General features: G+C 35.7%; 2 protein-coding genes across 12 annotated transcripts; one reads left to right on the top strand and one right to left on the bottom strand.

The window, feature by feature from the left end:
- The first annotated feature begins 799 nt into the window (after positions 1 to 799).
- On the top strand, positions 800 to 1266 carry LOC135438516 (uncharacterized). Its single transcript, XM_064696854.1, has one exon. The coding sequence runs from the start codon at positions 997 to 999 to the stop codon at positions 1123 to 1125; it is 129 nt and encodes a 42-aa protein (XP_064552924.1). The 5' UTR covers positions 800 to 996; the 3' UTR covers positions 1126 to 1266.
- Positions 1255 to 7194, bottom strand: spz (Spaetzle domain-containing protein). Of its 11 annotated transcripts, none has more exons than XM_064696842.1 (6): positions 6374 to 7194; positions 3841 to 4026; positions 3565 to 3642; positions 3023 to 3338; positions 1593 to 1950; positions 1255 to 1531 (listed from the first exon to the last, which is right to left on the bottom strand). In XM_064696842.1, the coding sequence occupies exons 1-6, from the start codon at positions 6431 to 6433 to the stop codon at positions 1327 to 1329; spliced, it is 1203 nt and encodes a 400-aa protein (XP_064552912.1). In that variant the 5' UTR covers positions 6434 to 7194; the 3' UTR covers positions 1255 to 1326. The 11 variants fall into 11 exon arrangements, with proteins under 11 accessions (XP_064552912.1, XP_064552914.1, XP_064552913.1 ...); XM_064696844.1 differs by having other exon boundaries at positions 1593 to 1926; XM_064696843.1 differs by having other exon boundaries at positions 3847 to 4026.
- Between the last annotated feature and the right edge of the window lie 8676 nt (positions 7195 to 15870).

Below are 15870 nucleotides of genomic sequence, written 5' to 3'. Positions count from 1 at the left end.
TTATCCTCAAAATTAGCATGTAATCTGACTATAGCCTTAACAGGTCAAGCTAAGCATATTAGCAGACCTACAACAACAAATTTCCCAATTCGTTATTTACTCGAATCACAGTTTAAGAGTCACTGCTTTAAGTTAACAGTTTTAGAGTCAGCAGCTCAAGAATCAGAGATAATCGATTCGACTCATTTTACACCATAAATAGAGTATTTTGTAGTCGATTGCAACTTTTTGACATACTTTTTTTTGTGCGTGATATTTGATATTTTAACATAGCTTTTAGTGTTTTAAAGTTTTTACTTTATTTCTTTTTTTTTTGGTTTTTTTTTGTATAACTAAGACTAATTACATGCATTTATTCTAGTCTTTACATGGAAATTAAGCCGAGTGGAAAAGTACGACACGAATTTGTTTTCAGCATAAGCGCAGCGTCAATAAGTAATGTTTTGTAAATACTAAACTTTATAATAAATTTATGGCTATTCAATGAGTGTTTGCAATTATTATTAGGCATTAGATATAGTACTGATTATTTATACTTATTTTAAGATACGTTTTATGTGCATATAAAACAACTAGTCTACAGATTATAAAAACAATATGACCCTAGACAGTTTGGCCTGCCATTCTGTGGTGGGTGAAACTTGTTGCTGAAAATGAAAACAATAAATTATAGAATTAATTTTAATAAAATGACAAAATATTGCAATAAATTGAAACGTTTCGAACTATTCATGCTGCTTGACCTAGATAGCTTTTGTGTAGGTGTCAAACAACTTGGTTTAAAAAAAAAAAACAACACACACACTGTTAGTCTTTATAGATATGCTTTATAAGTAACAGCAACCAAATAAATATTTCGGAAGTATCGGGAAAAAATCTACGAAAATCGAAAACTCTTTTTACGTTCGCGTGTGTTAAATTTTGTTTATATACTCCACTCTTTACTCCTTTTGTTATTTGATCTACAGGGATATTTGTTTTTAAGAGTGATTGATAATGGATGGCATGTTTGGAAATCTGAACCAGAGATTTAAGCAGCTGAGCAATGTGGAGGGCAAGCGTATGGCCATTAAGCTGGTTGGATTCTATGCCATGGGCTGGACGCTGCGGAAGCTGATCAAGTGAAGTGAATGAAGCTATATATGTGTATATATATTTGTGTGTGAAGATATATATAGCCAGTCCAAATTTCGTGTGCCGTAACACTATGAGCATTTAAAGCAAATCGATTAAATATAAATAATAAATGCTTACATCAAAATCACATTTGCAGAAATTGGCTCGACATTCTATAATCAACATTCAGATTGGGTTTTGCTTAGTCTCTCAGGGTTTGCTCTCTACCGAGAATTTGCTCTTGATGACGCACTTGCAGCAGGAGGGTATCTTGAAGGGCTCATTGGCCACCTCGGGCTGGCCGCTGCTGGCATTGTTGATGGTGGCCAGATGACGTATCACATAGTGCTGCTTGCAGACGGGCACATAGTTGTTGGGAAAGCTGTCCAGAAATTGGCAGCTCTCGCCCTCGTGACTGAAAGGGAAATCTAGTTTTTGATTGGTTGCTTACAGATTAAATTAAATCTTGCACTTACTCGCACTCCTCGATGAGTATGCCCTGTTTGAACTCATCCGTGTTGACTATATACTGCCAGGACTGATCCAATCTCTGGCCCAATTTTGGGTACAAGTACCGCACATGGCTGTTGCACAAATACTGCTCGTCATCGTTCATCCGCAGTCCGAAATCCGTGGGCTGCGGCTCGTCGCTGAAGAAATTGGCAAAGCGGCGCGACAATATGCCCTTCAGGCCGGACAAATCCGGATAGTTGTTCACCTTGGTGCAAAAGGAGCGACTCTGATTGAACCCATCCACGCACTGCAGATCGCCCGTATCGATAGGCGCCGGTTGTGCCGGTCGATACTTATCTATAGAGTCGGGAAACACGATAACTGGACGTTATGCAAGCGCCAAGGGAGTTGAACGTGTATTCGAGCATGATATTGATTTAGTTTGTTAATTTGTATCAAATGTAATTGGTATAGAAATGTTGTTATTTGGGACAAGGATATAGTTTAATACTCTGTTCGCAAGTTGCAAAGAGGTATATTTGTTTTGGTATTGCTGAAGTTTTGAAGCGTGAACTATATATTCGTCAAAAATATGCAAGTGTATCAGGTTCATTAATATCAATCTATAAATAGATCACAGTTTTATGTGACTGGCTTAGTCAGTGTTAGTTACGAACGTATATACTCCATGAAGTAAAGTGTTCAAATTGTGGGCTTGGACATTTCCCGAAGACAGTTTAAAAGTGACTGCCTTGGACTTAGTTTTACATACACCCAGCCAATATTTAACACTTTAATAAACACTTTAATAAACATTATTCCTCAAGTCACAAAGAATCTGCATTCGGAATAGAGTTTTACAGTCTACTCCAATTATTAAGAACTTGGTAATACTCATTAAGAATGTTTAAGATGATCCTTTCAAAGGCGTTACTTTCTCACGAGACACTGAAATCGGTTTAAAGTTTTACGGTCACACACCCAATATTTAACACAATTACATATGTTTAATATTTTTTAAAAAGGGAGAAGTTTCTCAGTTCACATTTTGAACTGAACTGCAGTCGGATTACAAAAAATGTTTAAGGAGGTTATCTCAAAACACTGTTCTCGGCTTACAGTTTTAGAGTCACCCAGCCAATGATCAACACTCCTTAATACCCATTAAAAATGTTCAGAGTAATTTATTATAAGAACACTCGCCCTTTATATAGGAATTCTATTCTTACAGTTTTAGGGTCGCATCCAATAGCCAACAAACTGTAATTCCCCTTGAAAAGGATATTCCTGAAGTCACAGTTTTAACGACACTGCATTTGCAGTTTTAGACCTACCAGCGAAGAAAGCAAGCGGACTTTTTCGAATGATTTCAAACGCTTTTGCACTATGAGCAGAGTATTAAGCAGTCGGTTGGACCAGACTGCAATGTTTTTACATAACTTGGGCTACTCACTGTCTGAGATGGGGCGACGCGGCTGCTGTGGCTGCTGTTGCTTCGGCGGCTGCTGCGGTGGCTGCTGCTGTGCGGTGCTCTGCAAAGAGACGATGGGTTCATTAAAGACAAGATTCAGCTTGCCATCCGGTGAGCGTTGCACTTTGAACGACTGTTGCTGATGATTCAAGCTTTGATATTGATGGTAGTGCTTGGGCTTGGGCTGAGACGAAGACTGAGACTGGGTTTGAGTGTGAGTGGGTGGTGGCCAGGACTCGGTTGCCTGGTGCTCGGCGGATATGGGCATGATGGATGCATCATCGTTCGTGGCCGTCGTCTGTGTGTGTAAATTTTGCGTTAGTTTTCTCTGTTTTTGTTTATGTTTCCTTTTCATTTTTTATTTATTTTTTTTTTTTTTGCTAAGCCGAATCAAAACGAAGTACACACAACACAAAAACACACAGAAACACGGTTAGTGGACGAGTTGATGAGTTGATGTGGAATGCGTTATGCGGAATGTGGATACGATTTGATATGATATGTGGGTGCCGCCTTACACTTACATTAAAAAGCATCACACCATGGCCATCGTGCACTTTGAATATGGAACGAACGCGCTCGTCAATATCCTCGGCGGGCAGCTGCAGTGAAAATGTCGAAACGAGAAAGTGGGAAAACGTTTAGTTTTCAAATTGTCAATGGCACGCACATAAGAAGAAAGAAAAAAAAAGGAAAATAGAAAACCCAAAGAACAAACAAACGCAACATATATGCAACATTTAACATTTAACGCATTCAAAATTAATTTAAACATTTAGGACAAGCAATTCGGGGCAGACCTCCACCTCGCCGGGGTCCCGCTGCGGCTGCTGCTCCTTGGATGGGTCCTGCTCCTGCGCCTTGGTGCGCATCATGTGCAGTAGATTGTCGGAGACAAAGGACATCGTGTCATTGGAGCTGCTGTTGGCCTCTGCAGCGGCTGCCTCGCTGCGTCGCTTCGACATTTCGCTATTGATATAAACTATCTGAAAGATACATGTGGAAGGATTTTGTTTGCCATTGATCAACATTGCCGACTGTACACGAGTAGAGCGTGTAATAGGGAAAGGGGAAGGGGTAAAGGGGAGGGGAGAAGGTATAAGCGAGTAAGTTGACGATGACTGCCGGAACTGCTAAATGCTGCCCAAACACTTTATCATTTGGCAATTACAACAACAGCAACAACAATCACAGCAACTGCTTTCCGCCGATGACACCAACCGATCCGCGCTTGAGTAATCAGCTTGTGTATACGTAAGTGCCTGGCGACCATAGATTATGATTAAACGAATACTTGGGTATATAGGTAGTATATAAAGTGTGCCACGATGGGAGAACTACTGAATGATTTTATTTGTTTCGTATTTATATGCACAGGCGCACATTTCTAACAAGTTTCTATTCTTAGTTTTATACATTATACCCTCTATACCCTATCTAAGGGGTATAATAATGATGTTATAAAATAAGTGACTCTTCGAGGGATGCAGCTTTGAAGTGTATATGTATTCCTGATCTATGTCAACAGTCGGGGCAAGCCCATAGCTTGTCTGCTTCTATGCCAACTGGTCTTTCAGTTTTAAGGCACAAAATCGTATTTTCGCTGCAGATACTATATATAAAGAAGTTGATCAGATCAGCTCACCATATAATATGGCTGTCATAGATATAGGAATGCTTTTGTATGAAAATCACTTTTTGGTTCTTAGAATAGCTTATTATTCCTTCAAAGGAACTATCGTAAAAACATTTACTTTTAAAGATAGTTTAACTAAGAATAGCCATTACACTCAGAGAAAAAAATCAAGTACTGTGCACCCAAATTAAGCAAAAACAATCTCAAAATTCGACGTATTCTGTTCCGTATTACCTTGATTTAATATACACGTACGTATTTGAGAACGATTTGTATTAGATTTATTGCACTTTAAATATTAAATTAAAATTTATTCCAAATTCAATTCAGTTTGAACCAGAACGCAACGATCTATTTTTCTCTGAGTGTACTAGCGGAACTCTGCCCCCAACCCACATACATATAAACAAAGGCCTATCAAAAGTTGACTTTATCATATAGAGTTCATAGGAAAAATTAAAAAAAAAAACCTTGTGTGACTAAGTGCAAGAGTATTTTTTTTTATTCGGATAGTCGCGCGCTGCAGAGTCCTAATTGTATTTAATTTTGTTTACTTTGCGTGACAAAGCAAGAGTATTTATGCGTCGGCAATAACTTGTCTTACTTGTATTTTTTGTTTACCTCTTTGGCAGCCTCTAATATAATTGTTATTTGGCAGCTGCCTTGCATGTGTCAACAACAACAGACAACAACTTAATAAAAAAGAAACCAAAAAAAAAGAAAACATCTAAAAATATATAACAAACAAAATAGCTAACAAAAGTCAAAACAGAAGTTTTGGAAACTCACAAAAGTCGCTGAAATTTGTGCGCACATTTCAATTTGCCTAACTTGCGATTCGGCCTGCCATAAAGTTTTTATAAATCTGCCCCCAACTCAGGTCGAGCTATAAATAGGTTTAATTAAAGGTAATAAATAGATTCTGGTTAGATTACACAAATTTCTTATGGATAGTTTTTCCCAAGCAATTAACTGCGGAACACAGCAGAAGTACATATGTTGTTTTTCAAATATTTATCGGATTTTTAAATCTGCCTTACAGATAATGTGCTTCATCCACAAATCCCCATAGAGAGCATCGGCCCTTTGGCCCTGCTTTGGCTGATATCGCCTCAAGCGGATTGATAAGCGTGTGGCAAGTGTATTGAAATTGTTGGAAAACTCGTCTGCTCCCCAACTCAGTTTGAACATGTTTGCTATTCGTATATTCAAATTTGTACACACACACATTCCAATTGGAATACAATTTGTAATTAAGTTTCTAGTTGAAACATTGTTATTGCAAATATCAATAAACTATAAAAGTCGTGTGCGAGCTGTCTAAGGGGGCAAATATTATTGCAATACTCATTCGAATGCGCATTAATCAAGTTCATAGTAAGAAAGTTGTATGAAATTAAAGTGGGGAAAAGAAGAGTGAAGAAAAACAGGATATATGCCCTTTAATATATATGTGTATTATGATTGAGCGTTATATACACCAGATGCAATTAGCTTAATAAATTGATGTAAATGCAGTAAAATATTAATATAATATACATATTTTAAATGTTAGCCACAACCATTGATGCACATTAATATTTTGAATATTTATTTAAATTTAAAAGCAATGCTTAGTATTAGCCCATTGCATGAAACGCGCTTTATGTAAGCTTCAGTTGTAAAATAATTCAAATTATAAACTTTATAAAACTCACCGTGGCGAAGAGCGCGAAGAGCAACATAATTTTGATCAGTTTCCACCACGTGGGAGGCATTTTCTTTTTAGCTCTAGGATTATTTATTTTTATAATATTTATTTACAAAAAGTTGCCACGTTTTTACAGGGTAGCTGGTCGTCTGTTTTGAGACACGTTTGCAGGTAAGCTTGTTAGAGTGTGTGTGTGTGTGTGTCTGTCTGTGTTTTTTTATGCGCTTTACGTAGTATATTTAATAAACAAACTGGCACGACTAAAATGATTGCCGGGCTTTATTTGCCTGCTGTTGTAGTTGTTGTTTTTGTTTTGACTGTTTTTACTGCTTCTTTTTATTATTGTAGTTGGTATCGAAGCTGCTTTTAGTTGTTGTTTTTTTTTTTGTTCATAAATGTTTCCAGCCGCCTCTTTGCTTATTCCGCTTTGTTTTTGTTTCCTTTGCACAGTGCCTGCAAACAGCTACCGACGACACTTGAATTAGTCGCTTTGCTTTTCACTTTAGTATTTGCTGCTTATGATTTTATATTTATTTTTTTCTTTCGAGATGGTTCGCAGCCCGTGGTGTTGCGCTAGGCTTGACCTTGCCTAAAATGAAGCCCAGTTGGCGCGATGCAATCGCTTTTAAGCAGCCGTCTCCGTGCGCGTGTTTTTTCCCCGGTGGAATATTTATAGTATAAGTCGTGTGGGAGACGCGCGTCTTTGATATTAAGCATTAATATTTAATTTCAACTGCACATGAGCTTTAACTGTTTGGCGGCGACGGCGCGAGCGAGAGCGAGAGCACACAGCAACTGGCTACACACACGCTTATCGTTGCGCGCGACAAGAAAGCAACTGAACGACAAGTTGAAGCTCAGACAATCAGCAAGTGCAGCTTTAAGCAAAGCTTAACGCAAGTCATATTGAGAAGGAAAGAGAGAGAGAGAGAGAGAGAGAGAGAGAGCGTTATCGCTTGGCGGCAGACCGGCAGTGAGCGCAGCTGCTACAGCTGTTTTAGTCTTTGTTAAATGCTTACAGCTTGACGTCACTATGTAAGCAGTGGCTTCATATGTAAACTTTTGAAAAATTACCAAGAAATACTTAACATTCGTAAGAAATCCAAGCTTATTTAACAGCAACGCAAACAGCTGTTTTACAGCTGAAAGGAAAAGTGAAGCTTTTGGCTTTACAGCGTGCTGCACCAAACAGTTTATCAAGCTTCACACACACACAACCTCACTTACATTCCAAGCGCGCTTCCAGCACGCGTCACCTGGCGCAATTGGCCAACGATCTTCGAAGCCGCTTGGCGGGTTCTCTATCCATTGGGAAAGACGGTGACTCAGTGGGAATATCCATACTCATTGTCAAGCCGCAGGCGTACAATAAAAGCCATATTAGCAAAAAAGAAAAAAACAAAAAGGTAGCACTGACGTAGCACACGCAAAAGATAAATATAGTCAGAATTTAAAATGCATTTAGTCATAAAAATCTCGATTTGCAGATGCTTGTTACGTGGACTTGACTTTTTAACGAGTGAATAATAACCTTAAGCAGGCGTTCCAAGTATTTCACAAACAGATTCAATCTTATTCGAGCTGAAATACTAAGAATCAGATATCAGTGGAAATCATTGAAGTACACTTATTTTCTATAGATAAGCCAATAAATATATATTAAGTAATAAATCAATTAAATACATTTTTGTTAAGATTTTATATCTAGAATAAGAAAATATTTATGTGTATAGAACGGAAAATTTCCAATGATTGTAATTTTCTCTTTTATCGTTAGGTTGATGAAGGCAATAATTTTCTTTATATTTATTTAAATTTATTTAATTTAATTCTTTATAATTATTAAATTTAAATTTTGGCAACACGATATTACAAAATAAAAATATGTATAAAATGCACTATATCCATATATACTTCTTTTCCAAAAAGTTGATAGCATTTTTTAGATTTTGTTTTTAAAATATTATATTTTGGTGTTAGGATATTTAAAAATAAAACAGAGATATAGAAATCACAATATAGACTTAGATTTAAAATCTTAAAAAAACACTTTATTTAGAATTTGGTTTTTTCAATAAAAAAATTACTCAGAACATTTTAAAGGCTGCAAATGTTGGTCATATAAAAGTATTTGTGCATACTTTTAGGCAGCGCAATTTTGATTTGCATATTTTTTGGGAGCCTTCAAATTAGTGAAAAAAGTGGCACGTTTAAGTAAAATTTGGGGCCAATTACCAAGTAGTCAACAGAAAACCCGTTGACCTTTTAGTTCAGAGATATCAAAGGCAACAACAGCTTCGAGCCCATTAAATTAATGGACCCGAAAAAGGCCTTATACTAATTTCAACTACTTGCCACGCTCTTAACTATTTAGCCAACTGCTAATCCAACGAATGGCCAAAAAAAAAATGTTAATACTTATAAATTAGCTAGGAAATGACACTATTAGAGCCCATTAATTAGTCACTTCAGACAGATGCGAGAGCAAATCGAGAATTACTATAAAGATGAAATTGCGTGGCAAACTTAGCGAGAAAATGGTGAAATAGTCATGGCTCGGAATATATGCAGGTTTATGCGATCCGACAACAAAATGATAAATAATGAAATTGCATTGCGCATTCAATGCAAATAAAAACTGATAATAATAAAAAGAAAAAAGCACACAAGCCACTCGTAAAGTTAAATAAAACGAGCTACAATTAAAGCGCCAGCTGGAAAATTGTAGACGCACCGCGAGTCGTCGTCGACGTCGTCGTCGAAGTCGACGTGTGGCAATTGCAACAAATGCAATTCCAGCCGTGACAGCAGCTCGACGACACGCAATGCTGCCGCTGCCCAGGTGCTACCGCTCATTTACGTACGGCTCGGCAATAAATTCACAGGCAAATGTAACCCCCAGAGAACCGCCCAAATAAATACCCTTCCAGACCTTTTAGCAGATGTGCTATTAGATATGATATTTAAAATAAAACTTAGCTTCGACTGAATGTATCTTGAGTGTTATAAGCATTAGATACTATAAAATTTGAAATTTAATATTTTACAATTTTTACAATTTACAATTGACATTGATTGAAAACTTTTCATGCTAATTTTGGCGACCTTTCCGTTTTTAAATATTTTTTTTAATAATAATTTGATTACTATTCTTTACTTCATAAAATTCACTAATTTTGAACATAATTTCTTGCTCAAGAAAAAATTACCCTACATTTTTGGAAAATATTTGTTTAATAAGGTGGCACGATGAAAAGATCTTGAAATAGATCAGGATTTATTGGTTATTTAGAAGATATATAATAAAGTCATCCAATGTTGATAAGATCAATGTAATCCGCACCTCCCGAAGGCGATGAAGGTGCAGATCAGTTAGGAGCTGGACGAAGCTCCTAAATCCAAAGTTACCTTCATATTTTTCAATTGATAATGCCAAAGGGCTTTTGATATATGTACCAAATATTTCAAACAAAGGGTATTTGAAATATGTACCAAACATTTCGAACAGCCTTTGGAATTATCTGTCGAAAAATAAGTTCTCGCATTAAAAACTTTTGTTAATGTTGATCAGATTCTTATATATATTAGAAGTACAGTGAAACTATTGAAAGCCAAGTTTGATGAAGTAATTTTGAAAAAGAAAAAGTGGTTATTTTTATTTCGATCATATCTATGGCAGCTAAATATCATACTTATTGATCAGACTCCGACTCCGACATTATGTAGGGACTGTAACAAAAGGACGTATCTGTTCCAAGTCTCATAAAAAGAGCTTCAGAATTTTAAAAACTACTGAAAACAGACTGCAAGGGAACATGCTCATAGCTAATTGCTTATGGATACATATACATACTTTAAAGTGACACAACCGTCGTCTTCTATTGTAATACCCTGCGCAAGGGTATACAAACTAAACAGCTGGCATGCGGCAGGATGCTGCTGCGGCGCCTGCAGTTAGTCAATTTGTCAGCCGGCAATAGGCACATTGTGTGAGGATAGAGGCAGTCGCATCTGCGGAATGCCGCCAAAGAAAAAAAAACGTCTCGATCTGGAGCTGGCGCAGACCTGGCGTGCAAGCTTTCACTTTTCGGCAGCAACAATAACAAGAGCTCGACTCCTGGGCTCCAGCTGCACGATCCTACAGACACAGTTACTCGGCTGGAGCTGGACGCGACTGTAGAAATTTGATTATGCGATGGCGGCGGCCACTTCCGCTAAATGGCAAAGAAACGAGTTCATTTCCGAAATTTAATTTTATTTCGATTTTTGTCGTTCGGTTCGGGCAGCGCGACTTTTGAAGTTGAAGTTCATTGCGCAACGCAACAGGAAGTCCACAAAGTCGTCGGGGATGCCATTATCATTTCTTTTTTAATTTTTTTTTTTCTAATGTTGCAACATTTTGCAAGTGCTGTCAAGGCGAGCGCCCGGCCTGTTATCGCATTTCTCGTTACACTCTGAAAACTTTTGACAGACTTTTTTTCTCTTCTCTGTTCATTTTTATTTTTATTTGGTTTTCAATTGCTCCACGTCAATTACCGAAACGAGCAAGTGAAAAATTAAAAACTGCTTTTTGAGCTGGATATGCTGCATGGCAACTATTTAACAAGAAATCACAGCAATCGGTGCTAAGCAATATGTTATGCATTTCATTTGCATGACTGTATTTAGGAAAAGTTGAAGGAAATTGGGTAATTTCCTTTAACCTTATTTTTAAATGTCTCACAAGCTATATATCCAGGATCTGGTTCGAAACTTGATTCGTTATATTTGAACCAACTATGGAATAGAGTTGGAGAATAAAGTATACAGAAATATAATTATTTAATTTAATTGTATACATACATTAGGAAATCAGTCCAATTTGTGTATTCATTTTAAGTATATATATATTTGTAGGTATATATATTTAACGAAATTAGTCAAATTTAAATATTCAGAGAACTGAAAGTATCCGTAGTCAAAATCAAAAAAATGTCATAATAATTTATTCAAATATGTAACAAAAATGACTTTGATCTTAGACCTAGAAAAGAATATAATTCAGTTCAGGTTTGGCTTTGCCTGTTTTTACGACTTGTGTTAAAAGAAACAGATTGATATTAATATCTTCAAAATGTTTTACTTTTTTTACACTATATAAAAGATAATTACACGATATACACGATATAAAAGATAATATATACTATAATTAAACAGTTTCGACCTCCACGCCAAGAAACGCAGACGTGAAAAAAAGGTTTCCTAAAGAAATATATCGGTAAAATATATATGAAATCAAAATTATTTTACATTTTTGAAATTAATAAACTAAGCCCCGGACCTTGAGCCAGCTAAATAAAGCTTTTTAAAAATAGCAGTAAATAATTACCAATATAATAAATATATTTAATTTGATAGAAAATATTTATAAAAACGAATAAATATTATAAAAAGAAGGGGGATATTTATTTTAATTTAACATATTGTATAAACTTTGTTAGATCTGTTAAGCTTGATTTAATGTAATTCCCAAGCTAAACTGACACTTCTTTAAAAATATTTGAAATAATTCTTAATCTGTTTTTCAATCAATTTTTCGATGCTCTTTTCTTACAGCCTTTTTTTCAGTGCACTTTGGTAAAAACAAAAAATGTTTTCAGCTCTCACTTAAATTGCATTTTTTCAAAACAATAGTCCAATAACAAATATTAGTTATCCTACTCCACAAAATATATTCACAATTATATCTTTTCTGAAACAAAGAATATCTAGCACCTTATACACTTACTTCCAAAGCTAACTCTAATCTAAAATTAAGTATTAGTTAGAAGATAACATGTACATATACCCCAAATTACAACTAGATCTCGTACTTTGATCCTGTAGATCCTGGCCTCAGTAGACAGCGCTATATATTTTTCTTAGATTAGATATAATTGTTACTACACTATTCTACATGTAAATAAATAATAACAACAGCTTGTCAACGTATATGTTTGCATATTTTAATTTTTTTGTGGGAAATTGTTAAAGTTTAAACTAGATTTGATTGCTTCCTTCCTTCCTTCCTGCTGCACTCAACCGGTTTGACCATGTCGTATACGTAATTTATTTTATTTTTGTTTGCCATTCTTGCATTTGCAGTTTGTTGGACATGTGAAGCGTTAATTTCATTATTATTATTTATCATAACCAGATGTGCAATCAGCCGAAACTGATGGCCTGTGTCGTAGCCAGTCGCTCGTTTAGCGACTATCGACCCGGTTGGCACACAATGGTCGGCCCGGCGCTATGGTCAAAACAAATTACTGGAAAACAATTGTATTTCAGCTCTCGGAAACTCTGCATAAGTTGCATGACTTGTTGACAATCCAATAAGCAGCTGAATAATAAAACAATTGAACGGCCAAATTGTTGACGGAGCTAAACTAGACGCACTTTGAAATCAACAAAACTAAAACAGAGCGGGGAATAGACTAAAAGAAATGAAAAGTTGTTGAAAAGAAATGCAATAAACCTTTTGGGAGCTGCCGTAAATGGATTATCTATGGGTTATGGCCGGCTTGGCAGTCAGTTGCAGCTTCTTGGCTTGGGGGCAGCTCACAAATGCCTCGAGTGTGTGTGCCAACTGCAACGTTTATTACATGAGAGGCCTCTTATATACCCTGTACACGTGGAAAATGGGTATGCTAAGGGCGCAATGGTTATGTGTATATTGTATTTAACATGCAGAAGGAGGCTGCTTACTTGATTTAGCCACGCCTGTTTGACTAAATTTAAGAGCTTTAATTATTCAATAGAAAATCTGGCAGCACTTCTGACCACTAACAGCTACTATAAAATGTTCATCGATAAATATATCGATAGGTATCGAAAAAAGCGAAGAAAGCCGCTCCCATCTTAGGGTATATATATTCAATCAAGTCGACGCAAACTTTAGATTTAGTTTTTGTCTACCTTTTTTTTCCTTAATAGAAAAGCTGACTGCACTTCTGTCAGTTGACAGATCCTATAAAATTAACATACATATCGATAAGCATATCGATAAGTATCGATATTTAAACAAGTTGCTTCGATTGTAAAGCATATTTATTCTCGATCAAGTCGACGAGCTCACTTGATTTGGCCACGTCTGTTTGAGAGCTTTTATTCTCTGGCAGAAAATCTGACTGCACTCCTGACCGCTGTCAGATTCATATACATATTAATCGATAGTTATCGATATTGAAACAAGTGATTTTTAGGAATATCTATAATATGACAATAACTAGGGAGACAAAATTTGGTATTCATAGCTGTGCGAATACCTCGACAAGCATTCACTCAGCAATCGACTCTACGGTATCTGCTAGGCGAACCCTCTCGATAAAAGCACTCCTTAGTTACATTGTTTTGATTTTATTTTTATTTATTTTGCCTTCATTTTCTTTGCATTTTCAGCAAATTTACAGTTTGTTAACTGCAAGTACATACGTATTTTATTTTGGCTACGGTTTTCCATGTTTTCATGTTGCAGTTGTCTGCGCCCATTTCACTTTTGGTTAGATAACCGCCGTCCACGGCAACTTAAGAAGGGCGGGGAGGGGTAAGGGGACGTAGCAGCAGCAGCAGCAGCAGCTTAACTGCAGTCAGTAAATTGTGCACTGAACACTCCGCTGCGTAGGACAATGACAGTAGCCAGAGCCAACTTATGTCAACTTTTCGCCCAGTCATTGCCAACGCTTGCCCTCTTTGGCAGCATAACTTTTGCAACCGACTGCCGGGCAAACCGGGCAGCCGGGCAACAGAAATGGGAACAGTTCACGTCACATACACTTGGAGAGATGGGGGGCGGGCGCACATCTTAGTGAGTCTTGAGCCAGTTGGAGTTTTTTCTTGAATAGTTTTTTATGCATTTTTTCGCCGCTTTAATTGTTGACTTTGGCTGTGCGTTGGGGCCGCTGCTGTTGACCCTTTGGGGGTCGCCTTTGGTTCAGTGACAGTGAACTGTGACCTAACTAAAACTACGCTAAAACAATTAGTTGCTATATTAGATAATAATGCCCTGAACCATACTCTAAGGTTCGAACTCTGCCCTCCGATGCTCAGTTTAGTGGCCCATTGCAATGCGAAACGGTTCAAGGCTGTTGGCGCAATTGGCAACCGCAAAATAGGCCAGTTTATTAAATAACTAACAATTTCAGTGAATAAACAAAATATTTATTTTTTTCTATTGCTAAGACATAAACAATTTATATGTGGCCTAAACAGTCAATGCACAAATATCTCTTACGTTAGTTTTAGTTTTATAAGATATGACAAAGTTTATAATATTAGAATAAAATCAATAACAATATTATAAGCAATATTATTATAAAAATTTTAATAAATTTGGCCAATAGTCGGCCCGCAATTTTAGCTGTAACATGGCAAATGGACAAAGTTATTAACAGCACAATTAATTGTATCAAATATTAAAAATGTATGTAATAAAATATATATATATTAATATAAATATTAATATTATAATATATATAATATTATATTCATATATATATAATTTAATATATTATATCCATTTTCAATATTTGTTATAATTAATATCGCAATTATTATTTAATATTAATATTAATAATGATAATAATAGTAATGCTCATATTATTTATAAAAATATGTATTTTAAAACATTTTTTTAAGTTTTAATATAAAAAGATGCACATACATATAAACTGAGCACAAAGTTCAAGGATCTAGCTCCCGAAATATTTGTAATTAATTATTTATAAAAAAAAACAACAAATATTTTCTTTTCTTCAATATGCAGACATTGAAAGTAAAGGAATGTTTACGACCAAAACATGTACGGTTGAAGCGTGTTTTTAAAAAAAAAAAGTAAACTTAGAATTGAATAAACAATTTCGGAATCAATTTCATTTTCAACGTAACTCACTTGACCCGAGCAATGCCGAGTATTTTCTATCTATTTCATGCGCTCCAAAATTAAAAAAAAATTACACGATCCTATTCCTTTATCGAATTCGTACGAAGTATTTTTTTTCTCAAATAATTCAAGCTAAAATTTAAGATTAAAAAATGTAAATCTAATTATTAAAAATGTGACGAGTTTGGAGCAGATATAAAAAGAGCAAATAATGCATAATTCATGGAAAGAGCTTTAAATTACAAGCAAAATTCCGAAGATAATAAAATTACACACTTTTATCAAATTCAGTAAAGTTCCTGCCAGAAGTAAATTACAAGAAAAAAAAAAATTAAAAATGGGTCTCCTCAATATAAAACAAATTGTGTAATCATAATTATATGTAAAAGTTAATAACTATAAATTAATCTTAATTATTTTACTTCTGGTATTATAGGTTAATATATTTAAAATTATTTTTGTTTTCTTAATTTTTATTTAACACCAAATAACTGCGTGCATTGAAAATGGATCAGTCGAAACTAAGAGCCGTTGTGTGCAGTTCTCGCTGGCAAACAAAGCGGCCGAACCGCTTCAAGTTCGTTGCCTAAGTCATTTGTTTTGGT

This window comes from Drosophila montana, unplaced genomic scaffold, assembly GCF_035044405.1.
Source record: "Drosophila montana isolate Dmon_TW-CO22-7 unplaced genomic scaffold, ASM3504440v1 contig_3848_1, whole genome shotgun sequence".
NCBI lineage: Eukaryota > Metazoa > Arthropoda > Insecta > Diptera > Drosophilidae > Drosophila > Drosophila montana.
This window is presented reverse-complemented; position numbering and strand designations above follow the sequence as displayed.

Bases quoted from the DNA above. Each gene is read 5' to 3' on its own strand.
- LOC135438516 (XM_064696854.1), top strand. From the start codon at position 997: ATGGATGGCATGTTTGGAAATCTGAACCAGAGATTTAAGCAGCTGAGC.
- spz (XM_064696842.1), bottom strand. From the start codon at position 6,433: ATGCCTCCCACGTGGTGGAAACTGATCAAAATTATGTTGCTCTTCGCG. The intron at 4,027-6,373 runs GTGAGTTTTATA...TGTATCTTTCAG, and splicing joins TCTTCGCGCTCTTCGCCACG to ATAGTTTATATCAATAGCGA. The intron at 1,532-1,592 runs GTAAGTGCAAGA...TTTCCCTTTCAG, and splicing joins ATACTCATCGAGGAGTGCGA to TCACGAGGGCGAGAGCTGCC.